At 45.8% G+C, this 19,286-nt stretch overlaps 1 protein-coding gene across 2 annotated transcripts in view; it reads right to left on the bottom strand.

Moving 5' to 3' along the window:
* The window catches only part of LOC147905550 (uncharacterized), a 41,542-nt gene that overhangs the window by 19,479 nt on the left and 2,777 nt on the right, over positions 1 to 19,286 (bottom strand). For both annotated transcript variants that reach the window (XM_087380533.1, XM_087380526.1), the window contains one exon: positions 7,134 to 7,214. In XM_087380533.1, the coding sequence (XP_087236659.1) occupies positions 7,134 to 7,214 (81 nt within the window). The remainder of the gene's footprint in view (positions 1 to 7,133; positions 7,215 to 19,286) is intronic.

Here is a 19,286-nt window from a genome sequence, read left to right on the forward strand (position 1 = left end):
AAGCAGACAATGGGTATCCTTGATCCCATCTCAAAGAAGGAAGCAATAGATGATCAGAGTGTAGTTTTTGAACCCAATGATCCTCATGTTGGCAATGTTCAAGGGGATTTGGCAACAACTCCTCAAGTACAAACATCCCTTAACCAAGAGCTGATCATAAAGAATTGTATGGACCCAATGCTACAGATATTCAAGGAGCTAACTAATGAGATTAAGACCAATAATCAGAGGATTGACCAAAGGATGCAGAACATGTCTGCCACTTTTAATAAAAGGTTGGACCAGTTCAAGAGAAGCCAAATTTATGATGGGAAGAGACCTGTGGATCCCCAAATTGATGGAGACTCAGGTTCAGATGATGATGATCATCATCCTATACATGTAACTGAACCGGTTGGTTTTATGGCTTCTGCCCGAAGGACCTATCACTCCAGTGGAGTTACAGCTCATATGGATAAGGATTCAGCACATGGTAAGACTCCTAATAATAACAGTTCAGCAACTGAAGAGTTGTGTCGAAAATTCCATGAATATAAGTTGCTACCAGCAGACCTTAGGGCAGCAATGACATTCCAGCAATATATACAAACAGTTAAATCTATTGAACCAAAAGGACCTATTCATCAAGACAAAGATATGAAAGACAAGATTATACTTCCAAAGTTCAAAGGTGATTCTACCTATCCTGAGAAATTGGAGGAATGGCTCAGCAAGATGGATGACTACTTCCTTATATATCCAAAGGGTGATCAAGGTAAAATCAAATTTGCTGTTCTTCATCTGGAAGATTATGCCCACTCTTGGTGGAGGCATCTACAACAAGAAGGGTTAACTTTTAATGCTTGGGATGAATTCAAGGCTGAAATGCTTAAAACTTTTATATCTCCTTTTAATAGGGATCAATATATTTGTAAGTGGTATGATCTTACTCAACAAGGATCGGTGAAAAATTATATCAAACAGTTTTGGAAATTAGCTCTGTTTGTTTATGGTATTGATGAAAGAGTTAGAATGCTCAAGTTCATGGTCTCCACCCTAGTATTGCTTCAGATGTTGCAGCTCAAAAGCCCAATTCTCTTAAAGAGGCCATGCAGTTGGCAGAGCTGTATGAACCCAAATACAATGGGAAGGAGAAGACTTTGGGTATTGGTCACTTTGGAACTAAGCCAATGGTCAAAGGGGTTTCCAATGATGAAAGTAAATTTTTTGCACTTGCTACAACTTCTTCTATTTCTAGGTTTCCCACAGTATATGGCAGTGGCATGGGACAACCTAAGGCTTACAAGGCTACAGACGTAAAGTCATCATTTAAACCCACTCCAAAGGATGATCTGAGTGATAAAAGAAACAAGTTGGTTAAGCAGTTATCTCAAGCAATTGTTGATGATAGGAAGAAGAAGAATTTGTGCTACCTTTGTGGTGAGAAGTGGACCCCTGAACATAGGAATGTGTGCAAAGCAAAAACAAGAGCAAAGTTGAGCTTGATTCTAGAGATTGATGAGGATTTATCTCCTAATACATCTGCAGCAGAATCTGAATTTCATGAATATCAGGACTGTGTGAATGAAGGCCTTGATGATGATGAGGATCATAGTTCCAAAAAGGGGACCATCTTTCCCTTTGATCCAGGTGGGTTATCCATGTTTGACACCATGCTTAGGGATGATAGTTTACCAAGGTGCTCAAATAGATCTAGACAATGGAACATTGAAGTTGTTGAAGATTATGAGGATGAGATCAGAAATTCTGATGGAAATGATTCTGTTGATGATGATGAAGTGTATTGGGATACACAATCAGTTGTGTACAGCATATCTCCTGATGTTTTTATGGGCTACAAGGACTCTCAAACCCTTAGGTTAAAAGGAACAATCAATAACAGACCAATCCACATTTTGGTTAACAGTGGGAGCACTCATAACTTCATTAATGCAAAGACACTTCAAACATTGAGGTTATGCCCATCCACTTTGGATCATGGGATCAAAGTTGAGGTGGCTAATGGTCAGGCTGCTCACGTGCAACTTTCTCAAGACTATACTTTTCATGGAGATCTATTTGTCTTGGAAATGGGACCTATTGACATTGTCCTTGGTTGTGAATGGTTGAGAACCTTGGGAGAATTCTCTATGGACCTTGACAGGCTATATATGAAGTTTATGTGTTAAGGTAAGCACATCACTTTGATGGGTCACCAATCTCCTAAATTGTCCTTAATTTCTGCAAGAAGAATGGCCAGAGACCTTAAAAGTGTTTGTGGAGTCTATGCTATTCAGTTGACCAAGTCTCAAGAAGGTAATGGGTTGTTAGTGGAGGATAAAGACATGCAGTCCCTATTACAGCAATACTCTAATGTATTTGCTGATCCTCCTAACCATCTCCCTCCCATGAGAGATGTGGATCATGCAATTGTGTTGGAGCCAAGATCTAAGCAAATCAACAAGGCTCCATATAGACTTTCTAGAGCTGAAAGGGAAGAGGTGGCAAGGCAAATAAAGGAACTCCTTGACAAGGAATTTATTACACACACTCAGTCACCCTTTGCCTCTCCTGTGTTATTGGTCAAGAAGAAGGATGGCTCATTTAGAATGTGTATTGATTACAGGGATTTGAACAAAATGACAGTTAAGAATAGGTTTCCTATCCCTAGAATTGATGATCTACTGGATGAGCTTAGAGGGGCAAAGTACTTCACAAAGATTGACTTAAGGTCAGGCTATCATCAAATAAGGATGAAGGAGGGAGATGAACATAAAACTACCTTCAGGACAGAACGTGGGCTTTATCAATTCAAAGTGATGGCATTTGGTCCAACCAATGCACCTGCAACTTTCCAGGCCCTAATGAACAAGGTATTGCAGCCTTTCCTCTATAAATTTGTGTTGGTATTCTTTGATGATATATTAATCTACAGCAAAACGAAAGAAGAGCATTTATTGCATGTCCAGCAAGTATTAGAAGTATTGAGGACACACTAGTTGTATGCCAAATCAAGTAAATGCACTTTCATGGCTAAAGAAGTGGAATATTTGGGCCATATTGTCAGCAGTACTGGCATTAAGGTGGATCCCAACAAGGTGAAGTGTGTAAAGGATTGGCCTATACCTCAGAATATCACCCAGCTGAGAGGGTTCCTTGGTCTAGCATCATTTTATAGAAGATTTATAAGGCATTTTGCCAAATTGGCAGCTCCTCTCACTGATCTCCTAAAAAAGAATGCTTTCCAATGGTCTGACAGTGCCAATAAGAGCTTTGAAGCATTAAAGGAGGCATTAACTTCAGCGCCTATCTTGGTATGTCCTGATTTCTCTCAACCTTTTATAATTGAGGCTGATGCTAGTGGAAGGGGCATTGGAGCTGTCCTAAAGCAGAGTCATGGAGTTATTGCCTTTGAAAGTCGGAAATTGGATGACAAGGAGTCAAGTTTCCACATTTATGACCAAGAGATGTTGGCAATACTTCATGCAATCAAAAAGTGGCACCACTACATTTATGGCAGCCATTTCAAGGTCAAGACTGATCATAAGACTCTCAGATATTTTCTATCTCAGTCTTCTCTATCACCCAAGCAAAGGAGATGGCTATCCATTGTGCAAAACTATGACTTTGACATAGATTACAAGATGGGCAAAGAAAATATTGTGGCAGATTCTCTTTCCAAGATATGGGCTTGTACTTTATCATCTATTACTGAGGTTTATAAAGATTGGATCCATGGCATTCAAGAAGAGTATCTCAATGATCCTCAAGCAGCTGCTATGTTCCAAGACTTGCAAGATCCTGACTGTCAGCAATATCTCAATTTCAAGTTGCACAATGGGCTCTTGTGGTATAATGATAGAAAATTTCTTACTGAAAATTCCTCCTATAAGCTGCTAATCTTACAGGAATTTCACTCATCTCCTATGGCTGGGCATATAGGCCTCAACAAGACGTATGATAAGGTAAAACAGAGTTTTTACTGGAAGGGACTTTGGAAGGATGTTCTTGCTTATGTTCAAAGCTGTTTGCTCTGTCAACAAAACAGGGAGTTGAATTTGAGGTTAGCTGGTCTACTACAACCTCTACCTATACCTCAAGGTAAATGGACACATATCAGCATGGACTTTATTACAGGCCTACCAGTGACCTCTAAGGGTTGGAACAATATCTTTGTGGTTGTTGATAGACTTACCAAAGCTGCCCACTTCATTCCTACTAAGACCCAATTTACAGCTTCCAAGGTGGCTAAGCAATTCATGGAGAATGTGTTTAAATTACATGGACTCCCTCAGAAAATTGTGAGTGATCGTGATGCTAAGTTCATGGGGCATTTTTGGCAAGAGCTTTTCAGTTCTATGGGAACACTTCTTACCCCAAGTACAGCAGATCACCCTCAAACTGATGGGCAAATCGAGAGTATCTAAAGCATTTTTGCTTTGATACCCAAGCATCGTGGGATCAATGGTTGCATCTAGCTGAATTTTGTTATAATACCACCAAGCATACTTCAATTGGTATGAGCCCTTTTGAAGCCATGTTTGGCTGTAAAGCTCATGTTCCATCAACCATTAATGCTCAAGCATTGACAAGCCAGCAAGCCAAGGATGATTTGGCTCACATGACTGCTCTATTACAGCAATGTAAAGATAATATGGTAAGGGCCCAAGCAAGGATGAAGGATTATGCTGATGAGCATAGGAGAGAGCTTCATTTTGAAGAAGGGGATTATGTATTTCTCAGATTACATAAGTCTAGGCATGCTTCCTTGAAAGGTAATACCAATGTTAAACTTGCTCATAGGTATTATGGACCTTACAAGGTTTTGAGGAAAGTTGGGGAAGTGGCTTATGAGTTGGAGCTTCCACCATCCTCTAGAATACACAAAGTATTCCATGTATCACTGCTCAAGAAGTATTTGGGACCCAAGGAGCAAGTTATGGAAGAGCTACCTCCTATGGATGAAGAGGGCCAAATTGAGTATATTCCTGAAAAGATCCTTGGATTTAGAGATCATGTGCTGAGGAACAAGTCCTACATGGAATATCTTATCAAATGGAGAGGTCTACCTGATGAGGAGTCTTCTTGGCAGCCATCTACAATTGTGGAGCAGTACCCTCAATTGCTTAGCTGAATTCTATGGCCAAAATTGAGTCTTTGGCCAAAATTGAGTCTTTATGAGCAGATTTGATTTTCTCTTGCTATATGGCGTATATGGACATGTTGCAGCCAGCATTCACTTTCCTTTCTCAGATCTGTTATGTTGGACAGCATAACTCTTCCGCCCAATTGCTTGATTTCTTGGGAATATTATATGATCCATTTACAGATCAGCATGCCTACAGGGAGGTATTTGACTAAGAAACTTCATTGTTCAGCTGATATGACCAGAATTGAGCTGTTCAGGTTTACAAGGAGCATTGTATGTCCAGGTTACATCCTTTTCAAATTTGAGGACAAATTTCTATTTGAGGAGGGAGGATTGTAACAGATGGTTACTTTTTACTTAGGCTAAACTTGGGCTAAAAGTTAGTAGAAAGGCCTTCATTGGCTTGTAAGTGTTCTTTTCTTTTTTTAGGGGATACCATAAGTTGCCACGTGGCATCCTAGGAGGTAATCCCATAAGCAATACTGCTTTGTGCTGCCCTGGGCCATACCTATATAAAGGCTCTGGTTGTACTTGGTGCAGGTCCAGCCCATGACCTTCTACCCCTACCTTTTTCCTAAAATATAAGGTACTACTCTATTCTAACCTTCCTGCATATTCTACTATCAGTTAGGAGCAGTCCTGTTGCAGGAACTGGGCCTAGGCATGAACACCTTAGGATATGCAAAAGATATATGATTGAGTGGTCTTATAGAGAGTGCATCCGCAGCTTTGTTGGTCCTTACTAGCCAAAAATGAAAGTTTGCAGAAATGCAGCCCATTAGATAGGCGTTTCTCTCATCAATGGTGAGAAAATATAATAAGCTTCGGTTGTTATTGTAAACATTAAACTTAGTTCTCATGATATGATGCTTCCGGAGCTTGAGTGCATGAATGAGCTCTTATATGCTATTGGATGATCATCTTCATAAAAAAAGCTCCAAGGCCAACACCACAACAATAAATGGCTCAGGGCAGATCTGGAATGATTAAAAAAGGTTCCAAGTAGTCCTTTTGAGAAGCTGAAAGACTTTTTCCTGTGCATCTGATCATACAACGATGATTCCTTTCTTGTGAGTTGGAATGGTCTAAAGCTTGTAACAGAGTTCCTCCTACCACTCTGCCTCCAATTTTCATATGCATGTAAAAGCATAAAATAAACAAATTCGTTGAAAAGAACCAAAACCTTTTTAAAGATTAAGAAGACTAAAAAGGAGATCTAATCTTAGCCCTTACCCTTGATGTGACCTTTAATATTATTAAAAAACCTCCCCCCAACTCCAATGGATATCGTTGGAGGCTGCTGCACAACTCTAAAGGGCTCCTTCCTCTCCCCCCTGTCCTTCAGGTCACTCGCACTGCCATCTCTCTCTATCTCAGTCATGTGCTGCTGCCTTCCCTCCTCCATGAACTCCTGATGCTCCACCCTTCGGCTGCTAGACTGAATCATGACCAGCCCCCCTCTCACTGAAGCTTCTTCTGCTCCAGGGACCTGCACAGCTGCCAGCTTCAGCTCCTATGGCCTACCTATCTCTTGCTAACTGCAAATCCAGCTTCTGCTATTTTTGCAGAGCGGGTGATTGCTATTCCACTTTCTCCTATCAGACTGCTCTAGCCAATCTTTCTCTCCTTGCACAAGCACCATAGCAATCTTTTGTTGCCCCCCAAAAAAAGACTATGCCCAATCAAGCAGCCACACCTGCTATTCTTAGACCCATAGATCTTCATGTCCCTACACATGAGTATAGGCAGCCGCTATATGATGTCACAAAGTAAGGGTACAAATAGAAATCATTTCAGCCTTCTAACTCAGTTAGGATTCCAAGGCAAGACGCAACACAGACACTAATTTCTTTTCATCTATGGTTTACCCTATGACAGCTATGCTGTTCAAACTTCTTATTGAGGTGTTTTCACCAGAGATTAAATTGAATAACTTGCTACCACCCTTAGTTCCCGCCTTGAGAATGAGGCATAATCCGCCCATTCATGAATTCCAATTATGTACCTGGCATCTGTCTACTTCCTTGAAAGACTGAACAAGCTCCAACTCTCTGCCTGATGCATGGGGGCAAGGTGATAACACTACCTATAAACAAAACCACAATGAACGTAAGCTTCGATTTATTTGGAACCCTTTGCACATGAGAAACCCTCATTTGCAGAAAACGAAAATAAAAACAATAAATCAAGGACATTGCTTCCATATTTTAGCCACAAAAAATGACAAGTGAACAATTAAGAGACAACCAGGGCAGTATTAAATTGCTAAAAACTGTGGCTTTGGCAATGTAGCAGAGGATAGTGCAAAAACGCAAGAGCTACTAGGATGCTGACCAATAATCTCCCACAATATACACTACAGCAGCTAGATCAAAAATCATTGCTAATTTTGCATGATAAGATTGTACTAGCCTTTTATCAACCTTTATTTGAAAAAATATGCACATGCATAAGCAGCAGAGCTAGTACTAGATCTAATGTGTGCTGTGGAGCAGATGGAGGCAAAGAAAGCGGGAAAGCAGCCAGCTTTCATCAATCATCGAACTCTTACAAGTGGAGAGGGACAGCATATACATGTTTCTATGATATGTACACACACGCCAAAACTACTCTAGACCAGTGCCACATGGCAAGCCAAATATATATTTAGACCCATTATGCAGACAAGCTACCACATCTGAGCTTAACCAATGTCAAATGTTTGAAAAGACCACTAGTTAAGTCCAAAACCGGCATTAGACATATGTACATCTGACCTTACATTGGTCCAAAATTGGCATCAAGGTATGTACACTCCTTGAAGCTCAATTTTCTATCCTACAGCCCAAGCATGTCCCTACACCATACGGCCACACCCACATATTGGCGAAGTAATAACTGGAACACCAATGATATTTGGAGTTGTATCCAAAATGGTTCCATTGACCTCATCTATTGTCCACTTGTGGACTATAGGGCAAAAATCTTTATCAAAATCACACCTTGTGGTTTGTTGTCCTATTGAGCTAATTGCCTGCCAATATAGTGTAGAATCTGAAAATGCTTCAATCTCTGTCTTCAACGTATTGTCTAGTCTCAATGGGTTTACGTACTTGTATGGCATCCAATATTTTAACCACCCCAACATGGACGTTGTCTGACTTAGAAGCATAACACACGTTGTTTGCTCAACTTCAAGACCCAAAATACAATTAAATAAATCCAAGTCATGAAGGTATATATATGCATTTCAAACTTTTTCAAAGATTAACCTTGATCTAAATTTTCAACTTGTTGTTGCTATTTACTATGATAAGTTGATTTACACATAGAGGCAATAATTGTGGCAGCATCTACATTTACACCCCATCAAGTTCACTCCTTGTGAACTTTGCTCATTGAGTCACTCATAAACATGTAACATATCACGTTAGTGCACGAAGGGGTATTTTCTTAATAGAGGGACTTACATGCCGTTTTAGTTTGGCCACCCTTTCGGGGCAGATAGCCCGGCCTGCTGGCCGGCTATCTGGCACAGGTGGGCCCACCTATTGGTCAGCCACCTAGGCTGGAGCACTATAAGCAAAAGGAGAGATGGAGAGCAAGCCACAAACGTACTGAATAGAAGAGATTGAGAAAACATACAAGAGGTGAAGATTTTGTCCAAGTGACAAACCTAAACCTATCCACTTTGGTCCAACATCCGAATGCAATTTGTTCAACCATTAACAGGAAAAGTTGGGGTCAATCTTAGTGGAGCTGCTGCTCCTCCCCGCTCCCTTGCTGCCCCCTCTCCCTCAGCCCCTCCCTCCCTCTCTCCCTTGCCCTCAGCCCATCCCCCTCCCCCTCCCTCAGCCCCTCCCTCCCTTCTCCTCCTCCCCCTCTCAGCCCGCCCCCTTCCCTTCAGCCCGCTCCCTCTCCTCTCCCTCTCAGCCTGCGCCGCCGCCCCCTCCCTGCCTCTCAGCCCACCCCCTCCCTGCCTCTCCTTCCTCTCCCTCTCCTCTCCCTCTCAGCCTGCGCCGCCCCCACCCTTCCTCTCAGCCCGCCCCCTCCCTGCCTCTCCTTCCTCTCCCCCTCCTCTCCCTCTCAGCCTGCGCCGCCGCCCCCTCCCTCCCTCTCCTCTCCCGCCCCCTCCCTGCCTCACAGCCCGCCCCATCCCTGCCTCTCCTTCCTCTCCCTCTCCTCTCCCTAGCCTGTGCACTCCCTCCCTCTCCTCCCTCCCTCTCAGCCTGCCCCCTCCCCTTCAGCCTCTCAGCCTCTCCCCTCTACCCCTCTCCTCCTCGCCCCCTACCCCCGCTCCCTCCTCACCTCCTATCCCTGTTCTCTACCCCCCTACCCCCGCCTTTTTCCTTCCTCATTCTCCCGCAGCATTTTTTGGAGCGGAAGGAGCCCCCAAAATTGTTAGAGTCGGCCTCCTCACCTCGATTGGCAATGGATATTCCGTCAGCCAATCCTACTCCACCTCCACCGGCCGCGAAAACTTTTACTTTTTCTAAAGACGAGTTGCAGCAGCTCAAGAAGGATGTAGAGATTGAATGCTCTACCACGTTGCTAGCACGCATCTTCGGGTCTCACCCCTCCAGATCCCAAGCCAGAGACTGGATGCTTGCGGCTCTCCCCCAAGACCTCACTCCACGATTGTTAGATGTTCGTCTTCTTGGACGAGGTTTTTTCCAGGTTGTTTTTGACACTCCAGAGGCTGCGAGCACTGTGCTCAAAGCTGAGTTTTTACACCTAGGACACAAGAAGATCTTCTTTGACGCCTTTGATATTGGTTTCGACCCAGTGGAGGCAGATAAGGAAATCTTTTCGCTCTTCATCAGATTTCCCGGGCTTCCCCAGGTTTACCATCGACTTCTTTCTGTTATTGGGGAGCATTTTGGCGCGGTTGCTAATATCCCACCCCTCCCTGGGTTGCCATTGACTGCAGCAGAGGCAACCAAGGCTGATGGGACACCTAGAGTTAGGGTCCTCTGTAAGGATCCTAGCCTCAAGATGGACCATGTTATGATCCAGTGCCTGGATGGTTCCTTTTTTCGCCAGAGAGTAGAGATTTCAAGCACACAGGACCAGCGCAGGATATGCAGGACCATTGGACACTTTGCCAGGGATTGCCCCAGGAGGAAGAAAAGGCCCAAGAAGCCCTCTGGTACAGCTACCGCCCCACGGCCTTGACAGGGGGTGGTACAGGTCCAACACTTGCTCCTCGGCCTCGACAAAGGGGCTGGACCTGCTCCTCGACCTCCGCATGGCGGTCCTCCTCAGGATGGTGGTGGTACAGGTCTAGCACCTACTCCTCAGCCTCGACAGGGGGTGGTACAAGTCCATCACCTGCTCCTCGACCTCCACCTACCTCAGGGGCACGCGACACATTCCAGTGGGTTCCGACGGTTCGTGTGCAGATCCCTCCTTCAATTCACGAGGGTACACTAGTGGACTCTCCTTCACCTCGAGCTGTCCCTCCAGTCTCACCTCGCACAGTCCGAGACACTGAAGCTTCGACCTCCTCCCCGATTGCAACTTCTTCCCTAAAACCAGCGGTGCCAGACACTCTCCTTGAGGTAGTAGAGGTCTCCACGGCTGGGCAGACACAGGATCGAGAGCAGTCCTCACTGGATAGGGGGAAGGGGATGGTTTACACTATTGATCCCCTTCCCTCAGAAGAGATCCTTCGCACTCCAGTGTCTGGCTTGCTTCACAGGAACTCATTTTCAGCCCTGGCAGATGATTCAAATTTCCCAGAGGAGGAGTTTGTGCCCTCTACTTTTGGTGAGCAAGTGATTGGATTTCCTGTTGACAAGGCTTCTTCTTCAGGTGGCAAGGTTCTTTCTCCTGTTGATTTTCCGCCACTTGGTTCCATTCCTCGCTCCTCGAGCAGGAGGTCTTCCCCTGTGAGGGATTTGTTTCCGCCACTAGGTCGGGTAAGGTGTTCCACTCTACATCCTCCCGCCGATGAGGATTATTAGTTGGAACATACAGGGCCTAGGTGGTGTCCCACATCGCCACCGTAGACAGCTGATCCGGGATCGCTTCATCGAGGTGTTACTGGGGGTTCCATTGATATCTTATTTATTCAAGTGCACAAACTGGATTCTAGAGATTGTGCCAAGTCAGGCAAGTTGCTTTCTGGCCATACTTTTTGATCGCCTGCCTTGGGCACCAGGGGGGGCACTTCTATTTCAATTTCCCAGTTGGTTCTCCCCTTAGTTGTTGGACACGCAGTCATTATTTCCTCTAGAGTTCAGTGGATTATTCTTTTGATTGGAGGGCGTAAGGTTGGTTTCCTTAACCTGTATGCCTCCAACATTAAAGGGGAACGTGTCCTTATGCGGAAGGATTTGCTCTCCTGGGCCCCCATTGCGGATTCATGGGTGATTGGAGGTGACTTTAACATGGTTGAGTTACCATCAGACAAAAAAGGGGATAGAGAAGGAGGACTTCACTCTTTGGAGAGAGCAACTTGGGATGCCTTCCTTTTTCACTTCTGTGGCAGAGATACTTGGTTGGACGATGCCTTTCTTATTCAGCCACAGTCCCTCCTGTTCTCTCGAACAGGAGGCAGCAGATGCCTATTCATGCACGCACTGACAGATTCTATGTAGATGATTGGGCACTAGACAGAGGTGGATCGGTATGCATTGCTGCTGGGGTTTCCACTTCAGACCACTTTCCTGTTGTGCTGGCTATCTCAGAGCCTCACTTGAGAGGCCGGTCTGCCAGCATCAGGATTCCAGATGCCTTGTACACAGAGGAGGACCTTACAGAGGCAGCCCTGCAGATATGGGTTTCTCATGTCCAGGGTGGGCAGCCATATCCATCACATGTAGCTGCTGCCCTTTCTAGTATTAGCGACTTCTACCTCTCAGTTGCTTGTACCAGGAGACGAGATATTCTTAGACGTGAGATTGGTGTTCGCCAACAACTGGCAGCTTTGCAAAGGGAAGAGCAGAAACGGCCTTCAGATGCTTGGATTCAGGAGAGCCTTGCTGCAGCAAGGGCTCATCAGCAGATATTGCTTGATCAGAGAACAGAGTATGCCTCTCATGCACGGGAGTCCTTCTGGATTCAAATGGGTGGTAGAGTCAATAAACACTTTTTCTCTACTCTTGGCCCTAGACATAGCAGAGAGAGTGTATCCCAGTTTATTGACTCACATGAGGTTTTACAGACAGAGCCTGATGATGTCTTACGCATAGCTTCAGATTTTTATGCCACCCTTCTTTCTGCTGATCCTGAGACACAGGATAGAGAGGATGCTAGACAGGCTATTTGGTAGAGCATCCCTTTGTTGGTGAATCCGGATATGCATGTTTTGCTCGATGCACCTTTCACCAACACGGAGTTCAGGATTGCACTTTCAGCCCTTCACAAGGGCAAGTGCCCAGGTTCGGATGGCCTCGCCCCTTCTTTTTTCATTGCATTTTGGGATATGATTGGAGACTACATTACTTCAGCCCTGCAGACCATTTGGGACTCTGGCAAGATGCCTGGGTCGCTTACAGAGGGTCTCATCCACCTTATCCCGAAAGGAGGTTGCAGAAATCTAGTGTCCCAGTGGAGGCCTATCACACTTTTGGGGACTTGTTACAAGATTCTGGCCAAGGCAATCAGCCTCCGATTGCAGCCCCTTTCCCTGATCTTATTCATGACACTCAGACGGGATTTGTGCATGGCAGAAGCATTTTTTATAACATTTTCTCTTTCTGGGAAGCTTCAGAGTGGGCCATGCAGAGTGGCCAGAATCTAGCCATTCTACTTTTGGATTTTGAGAAAGCTTATGACAAAGTAGATTGGGGTTTTTTAGAGGGCACCCTTCTACATTTTGGCTTTACTGATGCTTGGATTAGAAGTGTTTCCTCTTTGTACAGATCAGCCCACAGCCAGGTACTTATTGGTGGGGTGAGGGGTGAGAGATTTCAGATTTCGAGATCAGTCTGTCAGGGATGCCCCCTTGCTCCTTTCCTTTTTTTGTTCGTTACCGAAGCTATGAGTATCTATGTTAGATCTCAAGCTGACATCTTTGGGCTGAGACTTCCCATCAGAAGGGAAGAGGAGCTACTTGACAATGAGTTGGCAGATGACACAGCAGTTTACTTGGATGCCACTCCACAAACGCTCACTTCTTTCAGGACAGCATTGGATTTATTTTGCTTGGTGACAAGGGCGCACATAAATTGGCATAAATTTAATCGCTTTTGGATCAGTGATGAGGACACTCCAGTTTGGGGGCTTGACATAGGATTCACTTGGGTTCAAAGGGGTGTGCCTGTCAGGTATTTGGGCTGCCAGGTCGGCTTGGATATTTCTTCCACGCAGCAGTTTGCTCCCGTGTTGGAGCGCATCAGGAGGAAGCTCCTTTTTTGGAGCTCAGCCAAGCTGGATCTTGCCTCTAGAGTTGTGGTGGTCAACCAGGTCCTCTTGGCCACGGCCTGGTTTGTTTGTTCATGTTGGTGCCGTTCTAGGGATTGCATCATTCAGCTCAGGAGACCGATCAGAAACTTTCTTTGGCGTCGGCTTGATGGCACAGCAGATGCCTTAGCCAAGGTGGCTTGGGAGACCCTCATCCTCCCTACACACGAAGGGGGTCTCAATATTATTGATCCAAATTTACAGTGCAGAGCTTTACTATGCAAGATGGTGGTGCGGGGACTTATGCCAGGTAAGGAACCGTGGAAGGACTTTCTTATTAGCAGCGTACAGAGGTGCACACCTTCTTCAAGAGGAGACTGGATGAGTAGTATTAGGTGGAAATTCACCACAGCACACCTCAGATCACCTTCGTCCCCTCTCATGGTTGCCAATCTGAAAGCTTGGGCCAGTTTCAGGAGCACTCTTCGAAGGATTCCTCCTTCCTCTCGTGAAGAGATTGATAGGCAACCCATCATGTGGAATGATAGTGTTTTAGATGATCATGGCAGACCAATGGGTGCCTCACTCTACAACCTTGATAGGCTGAAAAGCAAACTCAAGCAAGATATCCTCTGTGGACCTGAGCAATCTGCCACCATCCTACACACTAAAAACTAAAGCATCCTCCTGTGCATCTCGAAAGGCCAAAACCTGAAGCGGAACACCGCCTCTCGTAAAAGTACTTGCCCAAGTGGAGCAAGTGAGTGGCATATCATCTATCTACCCAAACCTCTGGAAGGGCTGCCTCAATCTGCAAGATCCTCCCTACACTCCCTCTGAGATGTCCTGTCAACTCCCCATTCTTTATGACATGGGGCTCAGTGGCTTGGCTTTCTCTTACAGGGCCTCAAGTATTCTACGAGTGATTTGACTCCTCTCAGGCCATTTTGGTTCGACGTCATCAAATTGAGTCTTGTTCGTTGGATGTGGTACCACACCTTCCTTTTACAACTGTACATGCCTCTATGGATACTTCTTGGGAGATTCTAGCAAGCATAGCATCCTGGCATATCTGGAGAGCTAGATGCACAGAGGCTTTGGAGGGTACTCAGGTTCATCCCTCGCACACATTGGCTAGTATCTGGACAGACACCGTACATACTTGGATGGCCGTATGGACGAGTATGCAGGGAGACTCCCGTGCAGCCTCAGCTAGGAGGGCTTCTTTCTTCGGGGAATGGAAGGATTCTCCTTTCTTCTCTGAGACTACTACAGGGTTGAGGTGGCACTTTCAACCTCAGCCTTGATAGTTTTCCATCTCACTCTGAGGGGGTTTTATTTATCCTCATGATTTCATGATGTATTCCGCTTTGAGCTTGCTCTCGCGGGTTTTTTCTCTTACTTAATAGAAGTCTCTTTCTTGGAAAAAAAAAACCTATCCACTAACCGTAGTTAGGGATCCTAACTGTGGTTAGGGGAGAAAACCTCTAATGAGGGAAAAGTGCCCCTAACTCACTTATTGACTATACATTGGTCACTGCCATGAATTATGATTCCAACACCTCCCTATAGTGCCAATGTGATAATGTACAAGGAAAAGATCAATCACCAAAAGGAGATAAGTTCAGGGCATTGCGAAATGCCTCAAACTTCTCACGTGGAAGTGCTTTGGTGAAGATGTCTGCAACATTGTCATGTGTGGAGACTGATCTCCCCTGCACGCAGCTTGTCTCTGACATAGTGATAATGAACCTCAATGTGCTTCGTGCGAGCATGAAACACAGGATTCTTTGCAGCTGCTATAGCACTTTGACTATCAATGAGAATTGGAGAAGGACCCTCCAATTGTAGGTGAAGATCAGCAAATAAGTGGCGTAGCCACACACACTCAACTGTTGCTATGAAAGTTGCCTTGTACTCAGCTTCACATGAGGAAGTAGCCACAGTAGATTGTTTCTTACTCAGGTGAATGTTTTGTCTAAGTGACCTATCCACTTTCCGTAGTTAGGGATCCTAACTGTGGTTAGGGGGAAAAACCTCTAATGAGGGAAAAGTGCCCCTAGCTCACTTATTGACTATACATTGGTCGCTGCCATAAATTATGATTCCAACAACCACATCCCCTTATAGGGCAGGAGGTGGCCGACCCCTAGGGGGCCTGATATAGGCGACAGGAGGAGCACAGGCAGTTGGCCTAGTGCCCTGCCAGTCCGGTTGCTGGAGCCCAGCCTTTATGTAGGGGCAGATGTGGGTTGGCCCACCCCCCATTGCTGGTTGGTTGCCTAGGGCAGGGGGTCGGCCATGAGCCCCCTGCTGGTTGCCTAGGGCAGGGGGTCGGCCATGAGCCCCCATTGCTGGTTGGTTGCCTAGGGCAGAGGGCAGGGGTTCAGCCATGAGCCCCCTGCTGGTAAGGGCTGACCCTATATATAGGGCTCCCTCCCCTCATTTGTTTTCCTCTTCTTGTATGGTTTTTGCCCAGTGATATAGAGGGCTTTTCCTGGAGATCCCTTGTGCAGTCTCTAGTGCTCTCTCTCACCCATTGTGTGTCCATTCCGTTGAGCACTCTCACATGGTATCAGAGCACACATTGACTCAGGATCCAAGAAGGGTGGAGAGGTCGTAGAGCCAGTAAACTGTGCGAAGCTACAGGCCAGGAGTTCAAGGCGTTTTCAGGGCAGATCCTGTGTGGAGTATTTACAAGGGAGACATGGGCTGTTTAGGCCAAGAGGGGGCAGTACAGAGGCGGCTGTTTTCGGCCGGAAACCTCTTCTTTTTCTGCCCTGCCCCCCTCCCCCTTTAAAGCTCTATGCAGGCCAGCAGAGTGTGGTGTTCAAGGCAAGATTGATTGAGCAGTGGACTGTTCGGGAGTGCCAGAGATTGAGGCGCCTAGTGTTCAGGACCTAGAAGACCTAGGGTGGGACAAAAGGTTGGAGTTGCTGCAGATTTGCTTCTCCAACTACCTCACCAGCCCCTTCATTTATCTTCTTGTCTGTATCTCTATCTCTCAGTATTTTTCCCATCCACTCTTTGTATTCTCTCCTGTTTTTGCCACAGGGCTACCCTAGAAGGGATGGCAAAGAACAAGAAAAAAATCCTAGTATTGCTCACGTTCCCGGTTGACCAGCAATTGGATGGGCTCAATTACAACGTCTGGCGGGCGATGCTGGAGTCTGTGTTACAGTCATATGACCTGGCAGATAGGTGTTGCCAGACTAGATCCCCTTGCGAAGGACCTTGGCATCCTAGCGCAAAAGGAGGCCGAGACCCTGTCTCAGCTCTGGCACCGTGTCAATGCAAGGGTAAGGTCGCTCATTTTTCTTAACTCTACTCCTCAGGTGATTAATCACGTGAAGCACATGACAGTGGCCAAGAGTGTATAGGAGCATTTGGCGTCCATGTATAATCGAACCTCTCCCATGAAGAGGGTTTTCCTTGTAAGTCCAAATGCGGTTGTTGGATACCAAGAAGTTTTCATCAATGCAGGACCACATCAACAAGTTACACGAACTTCAGCAAGAGATCCTCCAGGCAGGGGAGCAAATATCATCCGAGGACATGGCCATAACTCTATTGTCCCAGTTATCCTCTCAGTATGGAGCCTTCAATTCATCCTTGATCACTAGTGGTAGGATGAATGAGTTGACCTGGGAGGAATTGGTCCCAACGTTGCTTGACTAGGAGAAGTGCTTTGTTGATCGTACCTATGAGAGTCAGCCTGAGGCTTTGGCAGCTGAGGAACGAGAAGCTCTCAAGGCATCCCGTACGTGTAACTAGTGTGGCCAAAAGGGTCATTATTGGCAGCAGTGTCCCCAAAGGAATGTTAGGCCCAATAACCAGTTGGCCCATAGTGTTACTGCTGTGACGACGTGTCGTCCCGCCTTCTAGTAGCACGAGATAGGCGCTGCCAGATGGAGGATTGCTTGCTTGCTTGTGGCAGCAGGACCTGCCAATCAGGTGGAGTTATCGAGGGAGGACCTCACATCACGAGGCGTCATTCCCGCTGTCAGGTGGCAGTAAGTTATCTGTATGTATTTTGTTTGGACGTAATGACTTGGCAGATCCAAAGGGGGTCTCCTAGTGTTCTACTGCAGCTATCGTATGATGCTCCTAGAGATCCGGATGGGTCAACAAATTGCCAGTGCGCGGATCCAAACACAGTTGATTGATCCTTGAGAGCTGTTATATGCCCGTTATCATTAGAGCCCTGAAGTTCATCGATCTGGCGACAGTGTAGCAGTTTGGACTTCAGAGGGGGCTATCTAGCTTTGAGATACAAGTGCCCATGTAGGGAAGCAGACCTTGCACCGGTGGCAATCTCAGTTGGATTATTGTTCCAGTACCTTCTGTTGGAGTCATGTACCAGTACCAACAGTTGGATTGGTGTACTAGATGACCCAGTGCACCATTCCCAGCCAAGAGGAGTGTACCTGAGGCGGCTCGTACCAAAAGGGAGCTTCTTCGACAATATCTGTGGCGGTCCTCAGCGATGGACTATCACATGATGGATTCATCCAATTGTTCCAACGGCACACCCATCTCCCTAGCGTCTCTGTTCCATCCGGTGTAATCATGGTTTTTTCTTATGGCCACATTTTTTATTTTCCATTATTGAGATCTCTTATTACTAATCACACGTGTGTATTCTTCTATGTGAGCAGAAGAGAAAGGCATATGCCTGTTACTATTACATTTTGGAAGATGTTCGATTTAAGGCATGGGGACACATAGAGAGTTCTGAATGCAGGATTCACATCCCGGCCGGGCATCTTCTGCTACCATGTGGACCTACTCTCCTACAGCTTAGAGTACTCTCTTTTCATTGCTGATCACCATGCATGCTATCTTCAATATAGCACTTGTCACCTTCACACTTGTCACCTTCAGTGTGACCTTTTTCCGGACTTCAGAGCTCTTATTGCCTTCAGTGCGATCTGTCGCTTCAAGGCGACCAATCACCTTTAGTGTGATGCACCATCTTCAGTATGGTTCTCTACCATCTTCAACATGGCCATGAATCTTCAGTATCCATCAGTCACATTCAATGACAGGATGTTGGAAGCTAGTGCATGGGGTGGACTTCACAAAGTTACGAGTCGATTGACTACCTTACCGGATCACCCTCCACCTGGAATTAAATTACCAACATGTCGTACGAGACTAATGACGCTTCACAAATCCACAAGGGTTCTCCATACCCAACCATTCCTCCTTGACACCTTCAACGGCCTTGGGGTGAGCCTTGGTGTGTTGGGCTATGATGCTTAGTCAATGAGGACAGATCTAGATCGCATAGCTTAGTGAGTTGGGAGCAATCGCAAAACCCAGTCCTTGAGTATCTAGTTTCGAGAGCCTTTCAAGAGCTAAAAGATGTCTCAGTTTGGTAGAATTCTGAGTTGTCTAGAGTTAGATACGAGCTCTAGGGTTGGAAGAGCCCTGGTGGCAGGCTGGGATAAGGTGTCCAGCAAGAGAGAGAGGAGATGGCAGCGAACTGGAGCAGTAGCAGCAGGCTATGGCGGCAAGGTGGAAGCTGTTGCGCAGCAAGAGGAAGAGGAGATGGCCTACCTGTGGAGGATTAACTGAATGAATCTGTGTGGGTAGGTTAGGCCACTATTTTATAGGAGAGCTGGTTGTGTTCCAGGGATAAAGGGAAGGCTTGAAGCTGTTCATGTGGCTATCTTCACCTGGCACTTTCAGGGACTGCCAGTGGTTGCTTTCTTGGATTAGTCTCACTCATATGCATATTTGGGCTCCATCTTTGGCAGAAGCATCTTTGTAGAGGTCTCATACTTGAGTCTTGGTCTAGAACTCTGGGATTACCAGAGTGGGTTTT

The sequence above is a fragment of the Dipteris shenzhenensis genome, chromosome 1 (genome assembly GCF_047967505.1).
Source record: "Dipteris shenzhenensis isolate YYH24624 ecotype China chromosome 1, Dip_SZ_1.0, whole genome shotgun sequence".
In the NCBI taxonomy this organism is placed as follows: domain Eukaryota; kingdom Viridiplantae; phylum Streptophyta; class Polypodiopsida; order Gleicheniales; family Dipteridaceae; genus Dipteris; species Dipteris shenzhenensis.